This window comes from Acanthochromis polyacanthus, chromosome 2 (genome assembly GCF_021347895.1).
Source record: "Acanthochromis polyacanthus isolate Apoly-LR-REF ecotype Palm Island chromosome 2, KAUST_Apoly_ChrSc, whole genome shotgun sequence".
Classification (NCBI taxonomy): Eukaryota; Metazoa; Chordata; class Actinopteri; family Pomacentridae; genus Acanthochromis; species Acanthochromis polyacanthus.
In genome coordinates, this window is record NC_067114.1 from 40,880,586 (window position 1) to 40,900,389 (window position 19,804).

Genomic DNA, 19,804 nt, shown 5'->3' on the forward strand with positions numbered 1-19,804 from the left:
TGGGTTTTCACTTTTTTTATCTTAATTTTGTCATCAGCCTCCGTATGCAGAGATTGTCGACGAATGTACAAAATACATCTGCGTCAACAACCAGCTCATCCTGTTCAACAAATCCCAGAGCTGCCCCTTCACTGCCGAGCCTCCCAACTGTGGCCTGCTTGGTTTTGCCGTACTGGTGAATGGAGACAAGTGCTGCCCTCAGTGGGACTGTCCATGTGAGGAAACAAACCCGCCTTTCCCTTGATGGCCTCTTGTTCTTGTAGATTCTAAACTGTCTTTATGTTTCTGTCTCCATCTTTTCTGTGTGTTCCAGGCCGATGCTCGATGTTTCCTGACCTGAACGTGATCACGTTTGATGGGAACAGCGTCGCCATCTACAAGGCTGCCTCGTACATCGTGACCCAGCTGCCCAACGAGACCGTCAGTGTTCTGGTTCAGGAGTGTCCCGCTGACTCCGAGTCTCTAGTGAGTCTCACACTGTCACATACGCTGCCATTCAAAAGTCTGGGGTCAGTTAGAAATGTCTTTGTTTTTGAAAGAAAAGCAGTTGTTTTTTTTTCCAATGAAGATAACATTAAATGGATCAGAAATCCAGTCTAGACATTGTTAATGTGGTAAATGACTATTCTAGCAGGAAACAGCTGATTTTTAATGGAATATCTCCTTAGGGGTACAGAGGAACATTTCCAGCAACCATCACTCCTGTGTTCTAATGCTACATTGTGTTAGCTAATGGTGTTGAAAGGCTCATTGATGATTAGAAAACCCTTGTGCAGTTATTTTAGCACATGAATAAAACATGGAATTGTCTGACCCAGACTTTTGAATGGTAGTGTACAGCCCGATCTCACGAGGATTCGTGAAACTGTCACGTAAGTTTTAGTTTCGGTTTCGTGCGCACCAACACGATTTCGTCATGTTTTTCGTGCCGCTCACCACGAAATGCGCACCAATGTATTTTAAACGGCGGACTTTTCGTGCCACCCAGAACGTATTTCAAACGAATGTGTGTATTATATTTTTAATGTAAAACCATGGCGAATCCAACGCTATATTTTGCATGACATCGTCCCTAACCATAACCCTAACCATAACCATAACCCGGTGGTACACTTACCTTTTTTTTTTTTTTTTTTTTTTTTTTTTTTTTTTCCCCAATTTGCATAGGAATTTCAAGAATGTCCGGCGGCCGGCGGCCGCAAACGCGATCACACAAGCAGTATACGCCGATGGACAGCTTAGATCGTCATGAATCCGCTGGTATAAACCACTTTCAGCTGTGATTACCACAGCGGGTTTCGTTGTGAGCAACACGAAAAACATTTCGTGGTGAGCGGCACGAAAAACATGACGAAATCGTGTTGGTGCGCACGAAAAAGAAACAAAAAATTTACGTAACAGTTTCACGAATCCCCGTGAGACCGTGTTGTAGTGTATATTGGGTTCTCTTGAAGCATTTTGGACAAAAGTGTCAAATTTTTCAGTAAAGTGAACAGATTTTCTATTCCTTACTAAAGCTTCTCTGGAATTTCACCAACCTGTGTCTGGTGGCGCTAAACATCACCCACAACTCCAACCGCATCGTCATCAACAGGCTGCAGAGGAGGGTAAGAAGTGTTCTTGTTTAATACAGATTTTTTTAGTTAAAAGTGGCAATGTAGCACTAATCAAGTCTCTGTGATGACATACGCTGTGTTTTTTCAGCTCTACATCAACTCACGATACGCCAGACCTCGGTTCAAAAAGTACGGCTTTGAGATCTACGACACAGGAAACATGTACCTGATCCGCAGCCCGTCCGGCCTCAAGCTGCAGTGGTACCACAGCACCGGTATGATGGTGATCGACACTGACAGCTTCAGCAACAAGCTGCCCACCATGGGCCTCTGCGGTAAGAACACAAAGTCATTCGAGGTCCTTCTATTTTCTGAGCACTGCACAGAAACATGATGACCACATGGAGGGATTCCCTTTTCCCTATTGGTGAAATGTTATCATCTGCTTTCTGTGATTGCTGTTAAATTCCAAGATTGAGTTGTGCGTTTCTTCTTAACTTTGCTTTTGTTGGCTAAACCATGTTACGATGTGCACATAATCATACCGTTGATGAAGGACACTGTTACATTTACTTCTTAATCATAAAGTCTCAGCGTGTCACCAATGGGTGCATGAAACATATATACAAGGAGTTCCTTTGTCATAGTTTAAAACATAAAAATTCATTGTCTACATTAAACATATCCAACATTGCTGTTATTGTTTCCTCAATTATACACATTTCACCCGTCCTCTGTTTATTTAGCCATCCTGTATTCATGCTGAAGCTCATGAAACAACACGTTAAGTGTTTTATGATTTCCTTAACAAAACTGTGCTCAGCTCTTAACAAGTGTATGTGAAATAATTCCATGCAAAGTTTAACTGTAAAGTAAAGTTTGTAAGGTTTTGCATTTTGCAAGATGTGAACCTCCTTTTTTACACAATCAGTACTTCATAAATTAAATAATCTGGGGCTCAAACACACAGCATCGTTACACTTCTATTCTCTGTAAACCCAATGATCCTGAAAGGAACTCAAGCACATTTGGTATCACAGCAGTAAAAGTTAAAGGTCTAATTAGCAGAGAAACCAGAATTCACCAAACTCAGGCTGATACTGTCAGCATGTAGCAACGCGACTCTGACGGTTTCACTTTGAGAGCTGAACAGCAAGTAGTTTGCCTTAACATCCATTATGTCATGTTCACATTCATCATGTTTGCGAGTTTCCCTCCTCAGGTTTCTGTGACGGAGACCCGACCAATGACCTGACTCTGGCCAACGGCACCACCGTGGGCGTAAGCGAGGACCCGGCTCTGTTCATCGACAGCTGGCAGGTTCCCAACACCACCAGCTACGTCAGCCACAGCCGGCGCCGCGAGCTCAACTGCTCCACCAGCGACTGCTCCAGCTGCCTGCTCATGCTGCAGAACCACGCCTTCACGCCCTGCCACGCCTTCGTACGTTAAGCTGTGAACTCATTTATAGCTTTCTCTGTTTACAGAAGACCGAGTGTCTCTGAGACGCAGAGACGACTCACAATCCACTGAATTCTTAGTAACATTATTTCCCTTGAAAAAAATGTTTTACAAGTGAGACAAAAGATACACTACCATTTAAAAGTTTGGGGTCATCCAGGCAATTTCATGTTTTCCATGAAAACTCACACTTTTATTCATGTACTAACATAACTGCACAAGAGTTTTCTAATCATCAATGAGCCTTTCCACACCATTAGCTAACACAGTGTAGCATTAGAACACAGGAGTGATGGTTGCTGGAAATGTTCCTCTGTACCCCTATGGAGATATTCCATTAAAAATCAGCTGTTTTCAGCTAGAATAGTCATTTACCACATTAACAATGCCTAGACATTATTTCTGATTCATTTAATGATATATTCAGTGAAAAAAATACTTTTCTTTCAAAAATAAGGACATTTGTAAGTGACCCCAAACCTTTCTAACAGTAGTGTGTAGCACATCTGGCATAATATAAACCTGGATCACATTCTGGGAAAAGACCATAATATTGTGAAGAACACGGTGAACAACTGATGCTGATGAAGATTCTTGTAGCAGACATACAGACATCATCACTGCATTCAAACATACACACGTGGACAAAATTGTTGGTACCCCTCAGTTAAAGAAGGAAAACCCACAATTCTCACTGAAATCACTTGAAACTCACAAAAGTAACAATAAATAAAAATTTATTGAAAATTAAATAATCAAAATCAGCCATCACTTTTGAATTGTTGATTAACATAATTATTTAAAAAAACAAACTAATGAAATAGGGCTGGACAAAAATGATGGTACCCATAACTTAATATTTTGTTGCACAACCTTTTGAGGCAATCACTGCAATTAAACGATTTCTGTATTTGTCAGTGAGCGTTCTGCAGCTGTCAACAGATATTTTGGCCCACTCCTCATGAGCAAACAGCTCCAGTTGTCTCAGGTTTGATGGGTGTCTTCTCCAAATGGCATGTTTCAGCTCCTTCCACATATGTTCAATGGGATTCAGATCTGGGCTCATAGAAGGCCACTTTAGAATAGTCCAACGCTTTTCTCTCAGCCATTCTTGGGTGTTTTTGGCTGTGTGTTTTGGATCGTTGTCCTGTTGGAAGACCCATGACCTGCTACTGAGACCAAGCTTTCTGACACTAGGCAGCACATTTCTCTCCAGAATGCCTTGATAGTCTTCAGATTTCATCGTACCTTGCACACTTTCAAGACACCCTGTGCCAGATGCAGCAAAGCAGCCCCAAAACATTACTGAGCCTCCTCCATGTTTCACCGTAGGGACAGTGTTCTTTTCTTCGTATGCTTGGTTTTTGAGTCTATGAACATAGAGTTGATGTGCCTTACCAAAAAGCTCCAGTTTGGTCTCATCTGTCCAAAGGACATTCTCCCAGAAGCTTTGTGGCTTGTCAACATGCATTTTTGCAAATTCCAGTCTCGCTTTTTGATGAGTTTTTTCAGCAGTGGTGTCCTCCTTGGTCGTCTCCCATGAAGTCCACTTTGGCTCAAACAACGACGAATGGTGCGATCTGACACTGATGTACCTTGGCCTTGGAGTTCACCTTTAATTTCTTTGGAGGTTGCTCTGGGCTCTTTGGATACAATTCCAACGATCCGTCTCTTCAATTTGTCATCAATTTTCCTCTTGCGGCCACGTCCAGGGAGGTTGGCTACTGTCCCGTGGGTCTTGAACTTCTGAATAATATGAGCCACTGTTGTCACAGGAACTTCAAGCTGTTTAGAGATGGTCTTATAGCCTTTACCTTTAAGATGTTTGTCTATCATTTTTTTTCGGATGTCCTGGGACAATTCTCTCCTTCGCTTTCTGTTGTCCATGTTCAGTGTGGTACACACCTTTTCACCAAACAGCAGGGTGACTACTTGTCTCCCTTTAAATAGGCAGACTGACTGATTATGAGTTTGGAAACACCTGTGATGTCAATTAAATGACACACCTGAGTTAATCATGTCACTCTGGTCAAATAGTTTTCAATCTTTTATAGAGGTACCATCATTTTTGTCCAGGCCTGTTTCATTAGTTTGTTTTTTTAAATAATTATGTTAATCAACAATTCAAAAGTAATGGCTGTTTTTGATTATTTAATTTTCAATAAATTTTTATTTATTGTTACTTTTGTGAGTTTCAAGTGATTTCAGTGAGAATTGTGGGTTTTTCCTTCTTTAACTGAGGGGTACCAACAATTTTGTCCACGTGTGTACTGTATATAAACAGTTATAAAAACAAGCTTTGACTAATTATTGATTCCTTTATCGTTTTCAGGTCCCACCCAGCATGTTTTGTGAGGTTTGGGTTCGAGACGCCGAGTACGTCAACAACCAGTGTGTGGCTCTGGCTGCTTATGTGGCTTCCTGCCACAAATTCAACATCTGCATTGAGTGGAGGAGTCCAGATTACTGCCGTAAGGCTTCTGTCTGCCATTAAAAACATTGAAACACTCACAGCTGCTATTGTAAAGACAATTGTAACCGTAGTTTATAATAAATAGTCTTAATTCTAATTGTTGTTGGAGTCTCTCTCCAAAACAAGCCACTTCTTAGATTAAAATATTTTCATTACATGTCATAATATATCCTAGCTGGATTGTTGTCCGAGCCACTCATGCTTTTTTCAGGTCTTAGTAGATTATTTTTGCTCTCTTTTCTGTACTAACAGTTGATCTTTTAGCAGAGGACAAAGAGTTGTGAATGTAAACATCCTTAATTGAAGCTAAACCCACTTCATTGATTGTGCAGGGAGCAAACCAAATGTATATTACATATATATTAGAGAACGTTTTAACTTTCAGTGGACTCTAAATGTAGTTGCAACGGATGCATTGTGACAGGTAATGGGTCCTCAAACTCCTGAATTGTGACCTACAGTTAGTCTGTTGGCTAGTGCACATTTCAAAAACAAGGCAATACAAAGTGCTTTATGTTAAACAAGATAAAAGAAACAAGACTGTATGAAAAGACAGATTTACTTATTAGTACAAAGAGTTAATTGACAGAATAACTGATCGAGCTGATTACGTGTGGAAGATCTTCGATTAAAGCTCTATGTAGTTTTTTTTAATAAAACTAGAAATGTTCATCTTGGATTTCCATTCAGCACAATCCAGAAAGTGTTACTCCCGCTGTTGTTAATTGTTGTAACTGAAAGTCCAAACTAATTGTCTTTTGTTCTTGTAATTATGTGATGTGTTGTCTCTTCCTGCAGCCTTCGTGTGTCCCGACACTCTTCGTTATCAGGCCTGTCTGCCGGCCTGCACGTCTCAGTCCTGCCCGAACCACGACTTTGATTCCGATCCGGACCAGTGTTCAGGCCTGACAGAGGGCTGTGTCTGCCCAGAGGGAACGCTCCTCCACCGGCCGTACTCTGCACTCTGCATCCCTCCAGACAAATGTGGTAAGACACCAGTTCACTAGGCAGACCTGAAGTTTAAAACAGAAAAAAAGTCTCAGAACCCATTTGACATATCAAGCTAAAAATTCACAAACATCTTTTTAAATATCCATACTTTATGCTTTTAAAAAATTCAGGCAAATCGGAGAAACAAGTGAACAAAAAGGATGATTTGATATGCATAGCCTTCATGCATGAAGTCTTCTTCCATAGTCGGCTCATTTCCATTTATCTCAAAATCCTTCCTGTGCATGTGCAAAATATGTATATATCAATTAATCAGTGACTTTATTGATAGAGGGTTTTTTTAATCATTTCCATAGCTGAATGCAAATGAATGAGAAAAGCACAGGATGGAAATATGGAATCTAATACACATCAAGTTACAATAAAAAAAGCACACTGACTTGTAAAATATAAACAAAACATTTATAATGTATCGTGTATATTGTTGGTGCACTTAAGGAACAGCTCTTTAAGTTTTGTTGTATTTTGTATAATGGCAGCAAAGACTTTCTATTCTATTATCTTGACTGAGCTGCAAACAATTCAGTGTCATCCATGCATTTATATCTAAAACCCAGTTATGTTTGTCTGCAGCCTGCACCGACAGCTCCGGTCTTCCTCGATCACACGGCGAGGTCTGGAAAGCCTCGAAGGACGCTTGCTGCATGTATCGCTGCGACAATGATACCATCGTTCCCGTGGAGTACAACTGCTCCAACATGGCGGCTCCCGTGTGTCGCCGGTCAGCGGAGGTGATCATCAGTCTGGCCGACGACACCAGCTGCTGCCCACAGAAAGTCTGCGGTGAGGCCTCGAGTCTGAGCGTGTTTTAGTGCTGAAAAGAGCATCTGAATCAATAAATCTGAGACTTATTTTATGTGTTCTAAATTTGAAAACAAAGATAATAAGATGCTGTATGTCCTGACTCTGCAGTGTGTAACCAGAGTCTGTGTGACCAGCTGCCTCCTGAGTGCAAATACGGGGAGAAGCTGGTGTCCTACTACAGACTGGACTCCTGCTGTCCGGACTACGTCTGCGGTGAGTTTTTATCTGACCAACTAAGCATTTAGATCATGCGATTCGGTATCCGAACATAACGTACACATGCATAACACACGCCTGTGCTCAGCACAATTAAAGATCCCATCCGTCAAAAATGATACGGCTCTGAGTGCTTTTCTTGTTTCTTCTATGGTGGTTTAACAGTGTCAGCTGTTTATCTTGAGGTGTTTAACTTCTACTATTCAACCAGCTTCATGTCAGAGAGCATCTAGTGACATCAGTGTCATGAATTTAGCTGCACTGTTAAACACCATGGTGCTGCTTTGGCCTCATTTTGGTTTTCAAGCAAATGAGGAAGTCAAATAACTAAGAGAAGGTGATTTGTTGGATTTGCTGCAAAAAATGTGGCATTCAAAGATGCTACTACCACTTATTTAAGATGAGATAAAATTCATCTACACCAGTAGTCCAAAGCCTTAGCTGCTGAGCCACCAATACCTCAATTAAAATGCAGATCCACTTCAGGATTTTGCGTTCAAGTGATTACACACCGAGCTATGCTTCCTTCTATTGTGTGGTATATATTTTGGCATCATAGCCAAAAAAAAAAGGTTAAAATGAAGGTTTGAATCACATTTTAATATTCCATGAAGACAGAAGACTCCAACCTTCAAACCTTAGCTGCATGGATACTGCACCCTCCATATTATCTTATTTAATCATCAAAAGTACAATCATAATCCTGCAGTGGAACTTAAGAAGGGTGATTTTCTTATTATTTTCCGTTCGGCTTTTCCCTTTAGGGGACATCACACCTAACCCTGTCTGCTGCATCCTCTTCTCTCACACCATCTAACTTCATGTCCTCTTTCACTACATCCATAAACCTCCTCTTTGGTCTTCCTCTGGGCCTACAGTTTAATACTCAGCACCATTCTATTCATTGTTTCTTCTCCAAACCATCTCAGTCTGGCCTCTCTGGCTTCATCTCCAAAATAACTACCATGTGCTGTCCCTCTGATGTACTCATTCCTGATCCTATCCATCCTGGTCACTCCCAAAGAGAACCTCAGCATCTTCAGTTCTGCTACCTCCAGCTCTGCCTCCTGTCTTTTCCTCAGGGACACTGTCTCTAAACCATAAAACATCGCTGGTCTCACCACTGTTTTCTACACCTTTCCTTTCATTCTTGCTGATAATTCTCTTCAGATCTGACACTCTTCTCCACCCGTTCCAACCTGTTTCCTTCTTCACCTCTGTTCCTCTCTCTCCTTTGGACTGTCAACGCTACGTACTTAAAATCCTCCACCTTCTTTATCTCTACTAACTGTAACCTCACTCTTCCACTTGAGTCCCTTTCATTCTCACACTTCTGTATTCTGTGATGATTTAACAGTGCAGCCACAGAATTATTCCCTGACCAGACTGACAAAAGTGTAAACAGAGAGTTAGGTGAGAAGATTAATACCACTGCTGTGTCTGTGAATGGCAAACATATCAGCGTATTTCCTATAATGTTTGATATTTCTGCTGCTCTGTGTTTCAGAATGCGATCCTGAACTCTGTGAGTCGGATGTTCCCACCTGCAGAGACGACCAGACGCTGATCGCCACCAGAGCTGACGGCAGCTGCTGTCTGGCCAACATCTGCAGTCAGTTCAGCTACCCTGGATCAATTCTTACATTCTGTGTCACATTGAACCGTTGCTGAACTGTCGGAAGATTAATTTAAAGAGTGATTAATGAGGTGTGTGTTTTTCTTCCAGTGTGTTCGTCCTGCGTGGAGGCGCCTCCGCTCTGTCAGGACGGCGAAATGTTGACGGTCGACAGCAACACCACAGATCGATGCTGCCCGAGCTACCAGTGTGGTCAGAACACACACATACATTATTTATAGAAAGAACAACCTCCTCTCTTTCTGACTATTTAAAATGCATCCATTTCCTCTTCCATTTCATATTTTGTAGCTGTCAAACCAACATGTTTTAACTTCCAGTACAAGATTTTATGTCACCAGTTTATTAAAAAAAAAATCACAATTGCAATTATATAGCATAAAAACATGTAGTATAGGACAACAAACAGGAAAGCAAATTAACAAGGGGAGTAATTACATCAATAAATATGCAGTAGAAACCTTTTCATTGTTCACAGGAAGTATTTCTATAAACGGGAGGGAAATAGCATTAAAGTACTCTGAAATCATTTTGGATAGATTAAACCTTTATTAATCCCACAGCGGGGAAATTTGCAGTGTACAGCAGCAAATTTAACATTTTAAATAAAAAGAGTGCAGAAAAGAAAGTAAACAGAAAAAGATTACTCGACGAGCGAGAGCGGCTGTAACTAGCTGCCACTAGAGCGGCGCCATTTGCAATTTAGTCAGTAATGTTGCAGTTTTTTAAATCATATTTCTGTTCGTTGCATTTGGAATTTGCAGGTTTACTTTGAATATGTCTAAAAATGTTAATTAAAGGAGTAAAATTGTCTTTTCTTTTACTGTTTAGGTGTATGGAATTTACCAAAGATTAAATTGAACTAAAAATAAAAATGTAACACTCTCTTCCACTGAATTGTTCTCAAACAGATTATCCCACTAGAAAATCACAGAAATAATTCATATTCAGTGTAATCCTTGCACTGCATAATATATATAAACACATACATAATATGGAGATATAATGAGGTGACATTGATGCCATAATTCTTTTACTTTTTTGATTTTCCTCTTTTTCCATTTAAATTGTCTATTACACTAAATCCTTTAGTTTTAAAGGACAGGACTTAAATATGGAATTTGTTATTAATGTTTAATGTTAATTTTCTTCTAATTGTTTTCACATATTTATATATATTTAAAGAGAAAAATAGAAACACACAAGCAGCAGCACTCTCCCAGTTACAGCTTATACCAGTATTTATGTATTATAATTATCAAAATTACATCAAAATTTTGGTAATTGAAAATTGAGTACCTTAGATATACATGTACTCAGCTAGGAAATTTTGCACTTAAGAATGTTTCAGTCACTGCTTTCTGGTGGAAAATGAGGAAATGGAGACACTTTATCCAAATCTTCTTATCATATATTTAGATTACTGCACCTTCTTCTTATTTAAATCAAAATGTTCTTGCTTTGTGTGTTTTTTACAGTGTGTGAGCCCTACAGGTGTCCTCAGCTCAGCTGTTCTGTTGGGATGTCGGTGGTGTCGGTGTCGAGTCCGAGTCGCTGCTGTCCCAATCAAACGTGTGGTACGACTCGCAAAATCACCCACAGCAGGAACATTTTAAACTACATCAACCACACAGCCTGCTTTATTTTCAGCTCAGTGTCAGACTATGATTCACATCAATACAGAACGACTTTAAACAGGATTGATTTCAAGTTTTTCCGGCCAAAATTTAAACTGACTTTGGTTTATTTTGCCTGAGAAACAGTTTGATAATAATTCATGTTTTCCTTTTTTCAGAGTGCTCCTGTGAAAAGATCGCTTCTCCAAAATGTGGTCTGGTATGTCATTACTTAAATATCCAGCCATTACCATGTATTTTATGAATGTGTAGAGAACTCTGCGGGTATTTGTGTGAACAAAAGGCAAACATGTGACGACACATCCTTTCTTAGAGTCAAAAAAGGACACCTTGAATATCACCATATCATGCAGAATTTTACTATACTATGTACTTATGTCACTGCATTCATTTCCTCCGCCAGGAGGTTATGTAATCACCGGAGTTTGTTTGTCTGTCCGTCTGTGTGTGTGTGTGTGTGTGTCTGCAAGGCTACCAGCCGCCTGGCCGCCATTTCTCAATTGTCCTTCGACCTTCAAAAAATTCCTGGATCCAGACGGTGATCCGGATCACCTCCAAAATCGAATCGATTCTTACTCATGCTCTTCCGGACATCCTGTAAAAATTTGGTGAAAATCCGTCCATGACTTTTTGAGTTATGCTGTTAACAGACAAACAGACAGACACACACACAGACGGACAGACAAACGGTATGGCGGAGGTATGCGCTCTCCGAGTGCTTTTCTAGTTTGTAATGATTTTTCCTGTTTTTGTGTGTATTAACAATATTTATTAACGGTTTTCTGTATGTATGTGTCCTTGGCTCTAATTTATGCTACTCCTTTGTGATTTTTATGGATTATTGTGGTTCTCTGTGCAGGGAGAGGCTGCTCAGCTGGACCGGGTCTTCCTGTCCGACCCACAGAACCAGTGCGCCTGCAAGAGATACAAGTGTGGTGAGTTCTGTTGGGAAATTTGCAAGGGAGAAACCTCCAAACCTCATAAAATTGATATTAAACAAGTGAAAAAACACACCAGTAAATAACAACAGGACAAACACCGGCATTCATACCAATAATTTCAAAGTTAATGTGTTTCATTTCAATAAGAGGGATGTTAATTGAATGCACACACTGGTAAACTAAGAGTAAAGTCAGAATCTTTGGTTTATCTTGAAACCAAGTTCAGTTTCTTTGTGTCTTTCATTGTTATTCTTATATATGTACTTCACTTTATTTTCATGATTCATTTGTTGGATGGATTGTTGTTTATGTTGTGTTTGATCAGATATTCTTGCTGTCCAGCCTTGTGACCTCTGACCTCTGCTCTGTGTGTGTATGTGTGTGTGTGTGTGTGGGTGTGTTCAGTGCGTGAGGCGGTGTGTGTGTTTGGTGAGCGAGGCGTGTTGCGTCCGGGTCAGACTCTGGTCGAACACGGAGACGACGGTTTGTGTCACAGCCGTCAGTGCAGCCGCAGCCTCGACCCGGCGAGCGGCTTCCACCTGCTGCGAACCTCCAGCATCAACTGCTCCGCAAACTGCCAACCAGTAAGACCAGGAACACCAGTCAGTGCTCCAGACTAAGTTTTAAACTGGTAGCACGGTGGCCGAAGAAGCACCAAATCAGCCTAACTAGCATCATGCACTCATGCAATGGCGGCCGTGTGAAATATTATCTCACGCACTCTCAACATGTTTGCAAACGCGAACATTTTGCTTCCAGTCTGGAGTTCTGACACCAATAAACCCAAAGATGGAAAACCAAGTCTATAGTTTTAGATCAATGATTCATTTTGATCTTTAGTTGATTTTAATAATCTGGAGAGCCCAGACTGTACTGATTAAAAGAAAACAAGATAGAGAATGTACAACTAGACTTTATAATGAACAACATAGGAGATTTAAAAGTAAATGTAGTGAATTTATCCTGAATATAGGCTCATATGTTTAGCTAAAGTAATCGTGGTTATTTGTGTTTTTCAGAACCAGATGTATGTACCTCCCAAAGACCAGTCTACATGCTGCGGTGTCTGTAAGAATATTTCCTGCCTCTATGAGCACGAAAATGGAACGATGGGGGTCTATAAGGTGAGAAAAGCCGTGATGTGGACAAGTTATGCTGCCATATACACAACATATTGTGTTTTATTTATTTACCTCACCTCCAGAAGGTTAAAGGCTTTAGTTTTAACCCTTTGATACGCGGTGTGGGTCAGGAGATGCCCGTTTTCCATTGGATTTGGGTCACTTTTGACCCATGCTGTGCATCAGAAGGGTTAAAGAAGGCTTGTATTAGAGGCAGATCTTTAATTCTGTTATTTTGCTGTTGTTTACGGAATCACTGTTCCACACGATGCTATTTGTAGTTTACACATGTTGTTTTTTTTAAATTTTGTTAACCCATAAGTGCACGAGTGATTTGACCCTACTTTCTTCCATAAGTGGGTTAAAAATTACCCGATGTGTTTTTATACCATTTGTGTCATTTTGGTCGAGAATAATCATTTGTATTTTTGTTTGTATTATATTTTTGTCCATACAAGAATGATTTCATGTTTGAAACATGTTTACTTTTCACTTTATAACAGATTTTGAATATTTTGCTGATTGAAAAAGAAGAATGTTACACAGGACAGCAATAAAAGAATGTCAACATCCATTTTGTTGACATTTTTCTAGTCTTTTCTTCCAACTTTGTGCATCACCTCTTATATGGTGTTATCAGGGATAAAGAGCTTAGGGTAGTAATATAAATATTACAATCTATTCAATGTATAAAAGGTAACTTAAGAATTTAAATGGAATGATATCGAAAACGTATTTGTTGAGGAATAGCTGGACTATGAAGTTATAACAACTTTTCATTACAAAGATATTTCTAGAAAACAACCTCACCAGCTCATTTTTGACTCATTTATATTTATGCATCTAAGGGTTGGTCTCAGTTTAACACAATCAGTCCCAGCTGTGATGGATTATTTCATTTTGATTTAAAACGTAATCTGTGGTTGGTTAATTGTAGTTTATATGTGAAATATCTTATGTACTCACCGTTGAAGCTGATCGTGATTCATGACATTTTATCGACAAACCTGTTTTTATTCCATGTTGGTGTAACTCAGTCTGAGTTCAGTGTCTGATGTTGTCGATGTTTTCAGCCCGGAAAGTCCTGGGTGTCAAACTGCATGAAGTTCGACTGCGCCGACACTCTATCTGGACCGACGCTCATCTCCTACTCCTTCAGCTGCCCCCCCTTCAACGAAACCGAGTGTATGAAGGTCAGCGTGCAGCAACACAAACGCACACAAATATCACACAGCTGGTGCAGGTTAATCATTAAAGATTCTATTAAATCACTTTAAAATCAATGACTTTTTTCATCCTAATTGGTGTAGAGCTCCAGTATCAGAAAAAGTAGCTTTAGTGTGATTTTTTTTTTTTTTTAGGCTGTTTGATGCTGTTTATGGTCACCTTTTGGCTTAGTAGTGTCATTATATAGAAGATATACAGTACAAATGCATTTAATCCTCACCTATGTGCTGTATATATAAGCCGCTGATTGACGACATCACTGAAAAATGTAGTATTTTTAGACATCATAAATGTTAATTTACTGTAAAAAAAAAAAAAAAGGACATTTCAGAAGAAAAAAAAGTGTTGTTTTAATCTGAAAAATTAGCAGTGGGCTCATTTAAACACAAAGCCCACAAGTTCAGATCAGCCTTCAAAAACCAAACACAGATAAAGATCACAGCTTTTCTTCATGTCTGTCTGAACGTTTTGACTTTCTGCACTCAGATCGGTGGAACTGTCGTAAGTTACATGGACGGATGCTGCAGGACATGTGAGTATCTGATCTGAGCGTAGCAGCAGTTCTGTAGTTAGCGTAGCGCTGTAGGCTGCAGCTGAGACTGAAGAGCGCCTTCACCTGCCGCTCAACATGTTTCCAACATGTTTGCCCTTCAGTCGGTCCGTTTCAGTCCAAAATCCTCCATCACATTGTCTCAATTGGCTCACATCTGGATCCAGCTGTTGTTTTCTATTGCATTTGTCTGCTGTTTATTCAGATTAGAGAGATCTGTCAGCGTGCTTTTCAGTGAACTCAGTCTTACTCAGTACAAACGGCGACAGATGACCTTTTTAAAGTGCCAAATGAAAGAAGCACCCGTCACTGAAAAGCAACTGATGACATGCAAGTGGGTTTGTGGTTTATGTGCTGCAGCTTACCATCATGTACCAATCCCACCAGGTACTGGATTCCCTCTGTTCCCCTTCCCCGTTAGCCCCTTGACTCCCACAGTTAACACAAACTGTGAAAGAGGTACCACAACAACAAGGCTTGTCAGTGCCATTGTTGATATTCAACAATGTACTCCCTCCAAAACATAATGAGAAAACACACAGGAAACCCCAAAGTCTGACTTCAACCTGCTCCATCCTGCAGAAATGTCCTCTCAACTGCTGCTCATTTCAGGTTTCATGTGGCAAATAGACAAGCAACAAAATCAAAACCATCATTGTGCAAATATGGCACAATTTCCTTGACTTTTAAAGCTGTTAAATTTATGCAGTTGAGATGTTAAAATAATTTTGCACCTTCAAAAAGGAGGCGGGGAATCAGTGCTAAATTCGGCCCAAAAAAAATTAAAAATGACGCGACACTTGAGAGGACAGGAACACGTTTCCACCCCTGCCCCTCCCTGTGGATCACGTACATGTACACAACAGATAAACTCCTTCCCCATCTAGCACTGTCTGGGCAGTGCATTGTTGATTGCCAACAATGTACTGTTGGTAGTGGCCCAGTAGTCGGGCTTAGACGTTTGCATGTGTCCGTAGAAACCGATGTGTTCTGGTGTCGGGGGTCTTTCCATCCAACATGTAGAGGATCTGCTGCAGCACTGCAGGGGGCGCTGTGGGAAACTGAAGATGGTACGTGTGGCATTTATAAGACTCAGCCATGTCAGACCTGGTGGCAGGATGGATCAAACACATCCAATTGTTGACCATTGTCATAGGAATTGATATAAATTCAATTTGGGTGATCTTGAAGCTGTACTTTCTCCTGAATAACGAGTAAAACTGGTAGACTGCAGTAATGTTGGAGTTTATTAGCTATAAAAGTGCAGCAAAGAGACCAAAAAATAATTCAGATGTGAATAAAGGGTTGCCTTTTTTGTAAATTCCTATACACGTTGGTAATTTCTTGATGTTTCTAAACATTTTAAACTGAATGATCTGAGACCTAAAGTTGGTAAAAGCTGGCTTTTCTTTCACTATACTATAAGCAGTGATACATTTTATTATCATTTCTGATTTGTCACAACTTTGCTTTAAGTGCTGCGAGGAGGGCCACCTATCTGTCATGACATAGGACAAGTTATTAAGTGTTTCAATTCAGAACATGAAATCTCTGACTGCAAAAGTTCTAGTCTTTCTTTGACCACAGTCCTTGTAATACACCCAATTCACCTTATCTTGGGATTTTCCTCTCTGATCTCAAAAAGAAAATTTGGGCTGATCAATGCTTTTTCTAGCTGATAACTATTGACTCGAATCGAAGGCCGAGTCTTTGTTTACGTCTGTCATCACACCCAGTTTGCGACATTAAGTCCGTAATGGATGTAGTGACTATCTATCCTGTGCTGACATTGCTGATTTAGTCTACAGTCAGCACAGTTACATCTCATACACAGACAGGAAAACACTTCCAGACTCAACCCCAGCTTGACATTGCACATGAATGCTGGTTGTAGGTCATTAAGTGTCACAGAAGTCTTTGTCATGGTGGCCTATTGCTTGCTAATCCCCAACAATGCTCTCTGCTCGGACATTGCTAAGTGACCCCAAACTTTTGAACAGTAGTGTACATTCTAACTGTGACCATGACCTGAAAGTGTCATAATGGCAGCTATGATAAGAGTTGGTCTAACTCTCTGAATGCTGAGGAAAAGGGCTGCCTGTCTTATCGCCTTCAGCACAGGACAGACTTGTCCATCCTTTATGAAAGAAAATGAGATGATTTCTCAGTGTTAGTGCAGCCTTATTCTCGGATTGTTGTTTTTAAGTTCTCATAAATTCTTCTTCACACTTTTCTTCAACTTCGATGCTTTCCATCAAGGTCAAGCAAAAGCGTTAAGAGGAAAAACATTCACTATATGACGGCAACGTAGGTTTCGAAACAAAGATGATTTTGTAGAGCAGCATTTTGACAACATACTACTCATGCAGGTGAATGACACAAGCTGCTGCAGTCTCATATCTCTCATATACTTAAATACACTGCCCAGCCAAAAAATAAGTTGCATACTCTAAGATTTTGTTGGACCGCCTTTAGCTTTGAGTTTGGCACACATTCTCTGTGGAATCATTCTGATAAGCTTCTGTAATGTCACAGTATTTATTTCTGTCCAGAGCTGCATTAATTTTTCACCAAGATCATATATTGATGATGTGAGAATCGGACCGCTGCATAAAGTCAAAGTCTTCTCCAGCACATCCCAAAGATTCTCAGTGGGGCTGAGGTCTGGACTCTGTGGAGGACAATCCATGTGTGAAAATGATGTCTCATGCTCCCTGATCCACTCATTCTCAATGTGAGCTCCATGAATCCTGGCATCATCATCTTGGAACATGTCCATTCCATCAGAGAAGAAAAATTCCATTGATGTAAAGACCTGGTCATTCAGTATCTTCAGGTATCAGCTGACCTCATTCTTTGGGAACATAATGTTGTTGAACCTGACCAACCCCAGATCATTACCCTAACCCCTACAGGCTGGTAGACACAACCCATGATGAGGTTATCACTTCATCTGCCTCTCTTCTTACCCTGATGCCCCCATCACTTTGGAACAGGGTAAATCTGGACTCGTCACACCACATGACCGACCACATTTGTTCCTCAAAGATGATGGTTCTCCACTATCCTTCAGGTTTTAATAATGCGTTGGATGGTTCTTAACCTGATTTTAGTAGTTTCATCTCCTTAGTTGTTTTCTTTGCTTGATGCAGGCCAATAATTTGACCCTTATAAAAGAGATTAACATCCTTTCCATGACCACAGGACATGTCTTCCAACACGGTTGTTTCAGAAATGAGAAACTCCTCTCTCATCAGTTAGGGTTGAATAAGTTGTTGCAGCTGAAACATATTCTTCACTGTAAGTAAACTCCCTACCTTCCTAAAGGCTCTTACCTATTTGCTTAGTTAAATCCAGGTGGCGACTTTTTTTTTTTTTGGCCAGGCAGTGTATATTTACATCATAGCTAAGGAATTCCCCAAACTGTTACTGATGCATTGAGACCAAGATTATTTATTAGACTCCTCTCATACAGGGTCACATGTGATACACAATTGTTGCAGCTCCACAATTTGAAGGATCCCGTCGGGTCAATTGTATATGAATTGTGCAACCCCTGCTTTGTTTTTTGTTTCTAAATGCACACAACAAAAAGTTCTGATTTGTCCCAGTGCTGATTCAGGACATGGGTTTAGAGGATGGTCTAAATCGAAGCAGCAGAACAGATATACTCACTTTCATTTCTTAGTAAGGGTCGGGTTTCATTTACATACTTGAAACTTCACACTTCCAGCTTGTATTTATAGATTTGTTTTCTCGAACCCCAGTGGAGGGACACCGGTGACACCGTCAGGGTTTCTTTCCTTCCAAATCATCTCCACAGATACAGGTCGTGTTTTGAAACAATTCTCATGCGACAAGAAGTAGAAAACCAATCTTCATGTGTAAAATCTGTGAAATGCCACACATAGCATCTTTATGTTTATGCTCTGTGTGTGTGTGTTAATGGGATGTTTACTGGCTTTATTTTCGGATCTTAAAATGTTAAGTCAGATTTGTGTAAAGTCATCTCATGCATGATTGATCTTATCATTCCAACATTTGTTGAATGTTTTTGCTGCGTCTCATTTGTCCTTTTTCTCCTTTATGCTTTTTTTTTTTTTTTAGCTCTAATGATATCATAGACAATCCTTTTTTGTTCATCTAAAACTGCTTCTGCATGGTCAGCAGCTTCCTTTTCTCCCTCCTGGTTGATATTTTGTTCTGGGTGTTTCATTCTGCCTCTGTTCCGATGGATTTCTTTTGGTTTGCTGTCGTGTAAACAGGCAAAGAAGACGGAAAGTCGTGTCAGAAAGTGACGGTGAGGATGACGATCAGGAAGAACGACTGCCGCAGCAACAGACCGGTGAGCTTCATGTCTGTTTTTCTGTTATTTTGGTATTATTGCCCCGTTTTAACCATGCAACCAAAACGACAGCTGCAAAGTGAAAGGTCTAGATATGGCACTGGAGACTCTACCTGCTATTTTGGTTCATGTAAGTGGAATAGATGAAGATATAAACTGGAGCATGCATTTGTTATGAATTTAACATCATTGTCTGATCACTCTGAGGCTATAACAGGGAAGCACATAGAGACCATTTGCTATTTCAGTTTATTTTTATTGTATTTCCAGAGTTGCACAACAGCATAATGGGCCATTCTGGTGTGTGCAGCATTGAAAAGGGCCATTTTTTTTAGTAGTTTGTTGTCCTTTGACCTGATTTAATAAAGATGAACACAGTGGACAGCAGATCAGAGGCTGCAGATTCATCAGCAGTAGTGTCCTGCAGAGATTTAAAGAGCCCATATTAGGATTAGTTACAGGTTTAGATTCTTATTTTTGGCATCCACTAGAAAATGATTACTTGGTTTGGTTTCAAAAATGCGGTTTTGTTCTCATAATGTACATTGCTGCAGCTATATTTTAGCGCCCGTCTCTTTAAAGCTCCTTCCACTCTGACAAAAGTGAAGCAGTCCTGTCCTTTAACCCCAGGTTCAAATGAAGCCCTCTAGAAGCTATTAGCTGTTAACTCAACGTTGGAGTTCAGCCAAACATTCTTGAACCAAAATCAGACCCAGAACAAAGGGAGATTCCAGTAGACTTTATGTCCAACAACACACAATGTTTTCATGCACTGGCTTCCCTCAGTATTACAGTGTGGCCTAGCTCTGGTCTGTGGCCGTACAGT

At 40.3% G+C, this 19,804-nt stretch overlaps 1 protein-coding gene across 1 annotated transcript in view; it reads left to right on the top strand.

Moving 5' to 3' along the window:
- The window catches only part of otog (otogelin), a 95,527-nt gene that overhangs the window by 72,771 nt on the left and 2,952 nt on the right, over positions 1–19,804 (top strand). Inside the window, exons 34-52 of the mRNA XM_051944368.1 lie at positions 38–215; positions 314–465; positions 1,518–1,607; positions 1,705–1,891; positions 2,779–2,999; positions 5,350–5,488; positions 6,289–6,477; positions 7,075–7,284; positions 7,414–7,518; positions 9,029–9,133; positions 9,248–9,349; positions 10,636–10,734; positions 10,953–10,993; positions 11,654–11,729; positions 12,141–12,319; positions 12,755–12,859; positions 13,930–14,049; positions 14,570–14,615; positions 18,899–18,978. Coding sequence (XP_051800328.1) covers positions 38–215; positions 314–465; positions 1,518–1,607; positions 1,705–1,891; positions 2,779–2,999; positions 5,350–5,488; positions 6,289–6,477; positions 7,075–7,284; positions 7,414–7,518; positions 9,029–9,133; positions 9,248–9,349; positions 10,636–10,734; positions 10,953–10,993; positions 11,654–11,729; positions 12,141–12,319; positions 12,755–12,859; positions 13,930–14,049; positions 14,570–14,615; positions 18,899–18,978 — 2,424 coding nt within the window. The remainder of the gene's footprint in view (positions 1–37; positions 216–313; positions 466–1,517; positions 1,608–1,704; positions 1,892–2,778; positions 3,000–5,349; positions 5,489–6,288; positions 6,478–7,074; positions 7,285–7,413; positions 7,519–9,028; positions 9,134–9,247; positions 9,350–10,635; positions 10,735–10,952; positions 10,994–11,653; positions 11,730–12,140; positions 12,320–12,754; positions 12,860–13,929; positions 14,050–14,569; positions 14,616–18,898; positions 18,979–19,804) is intronic.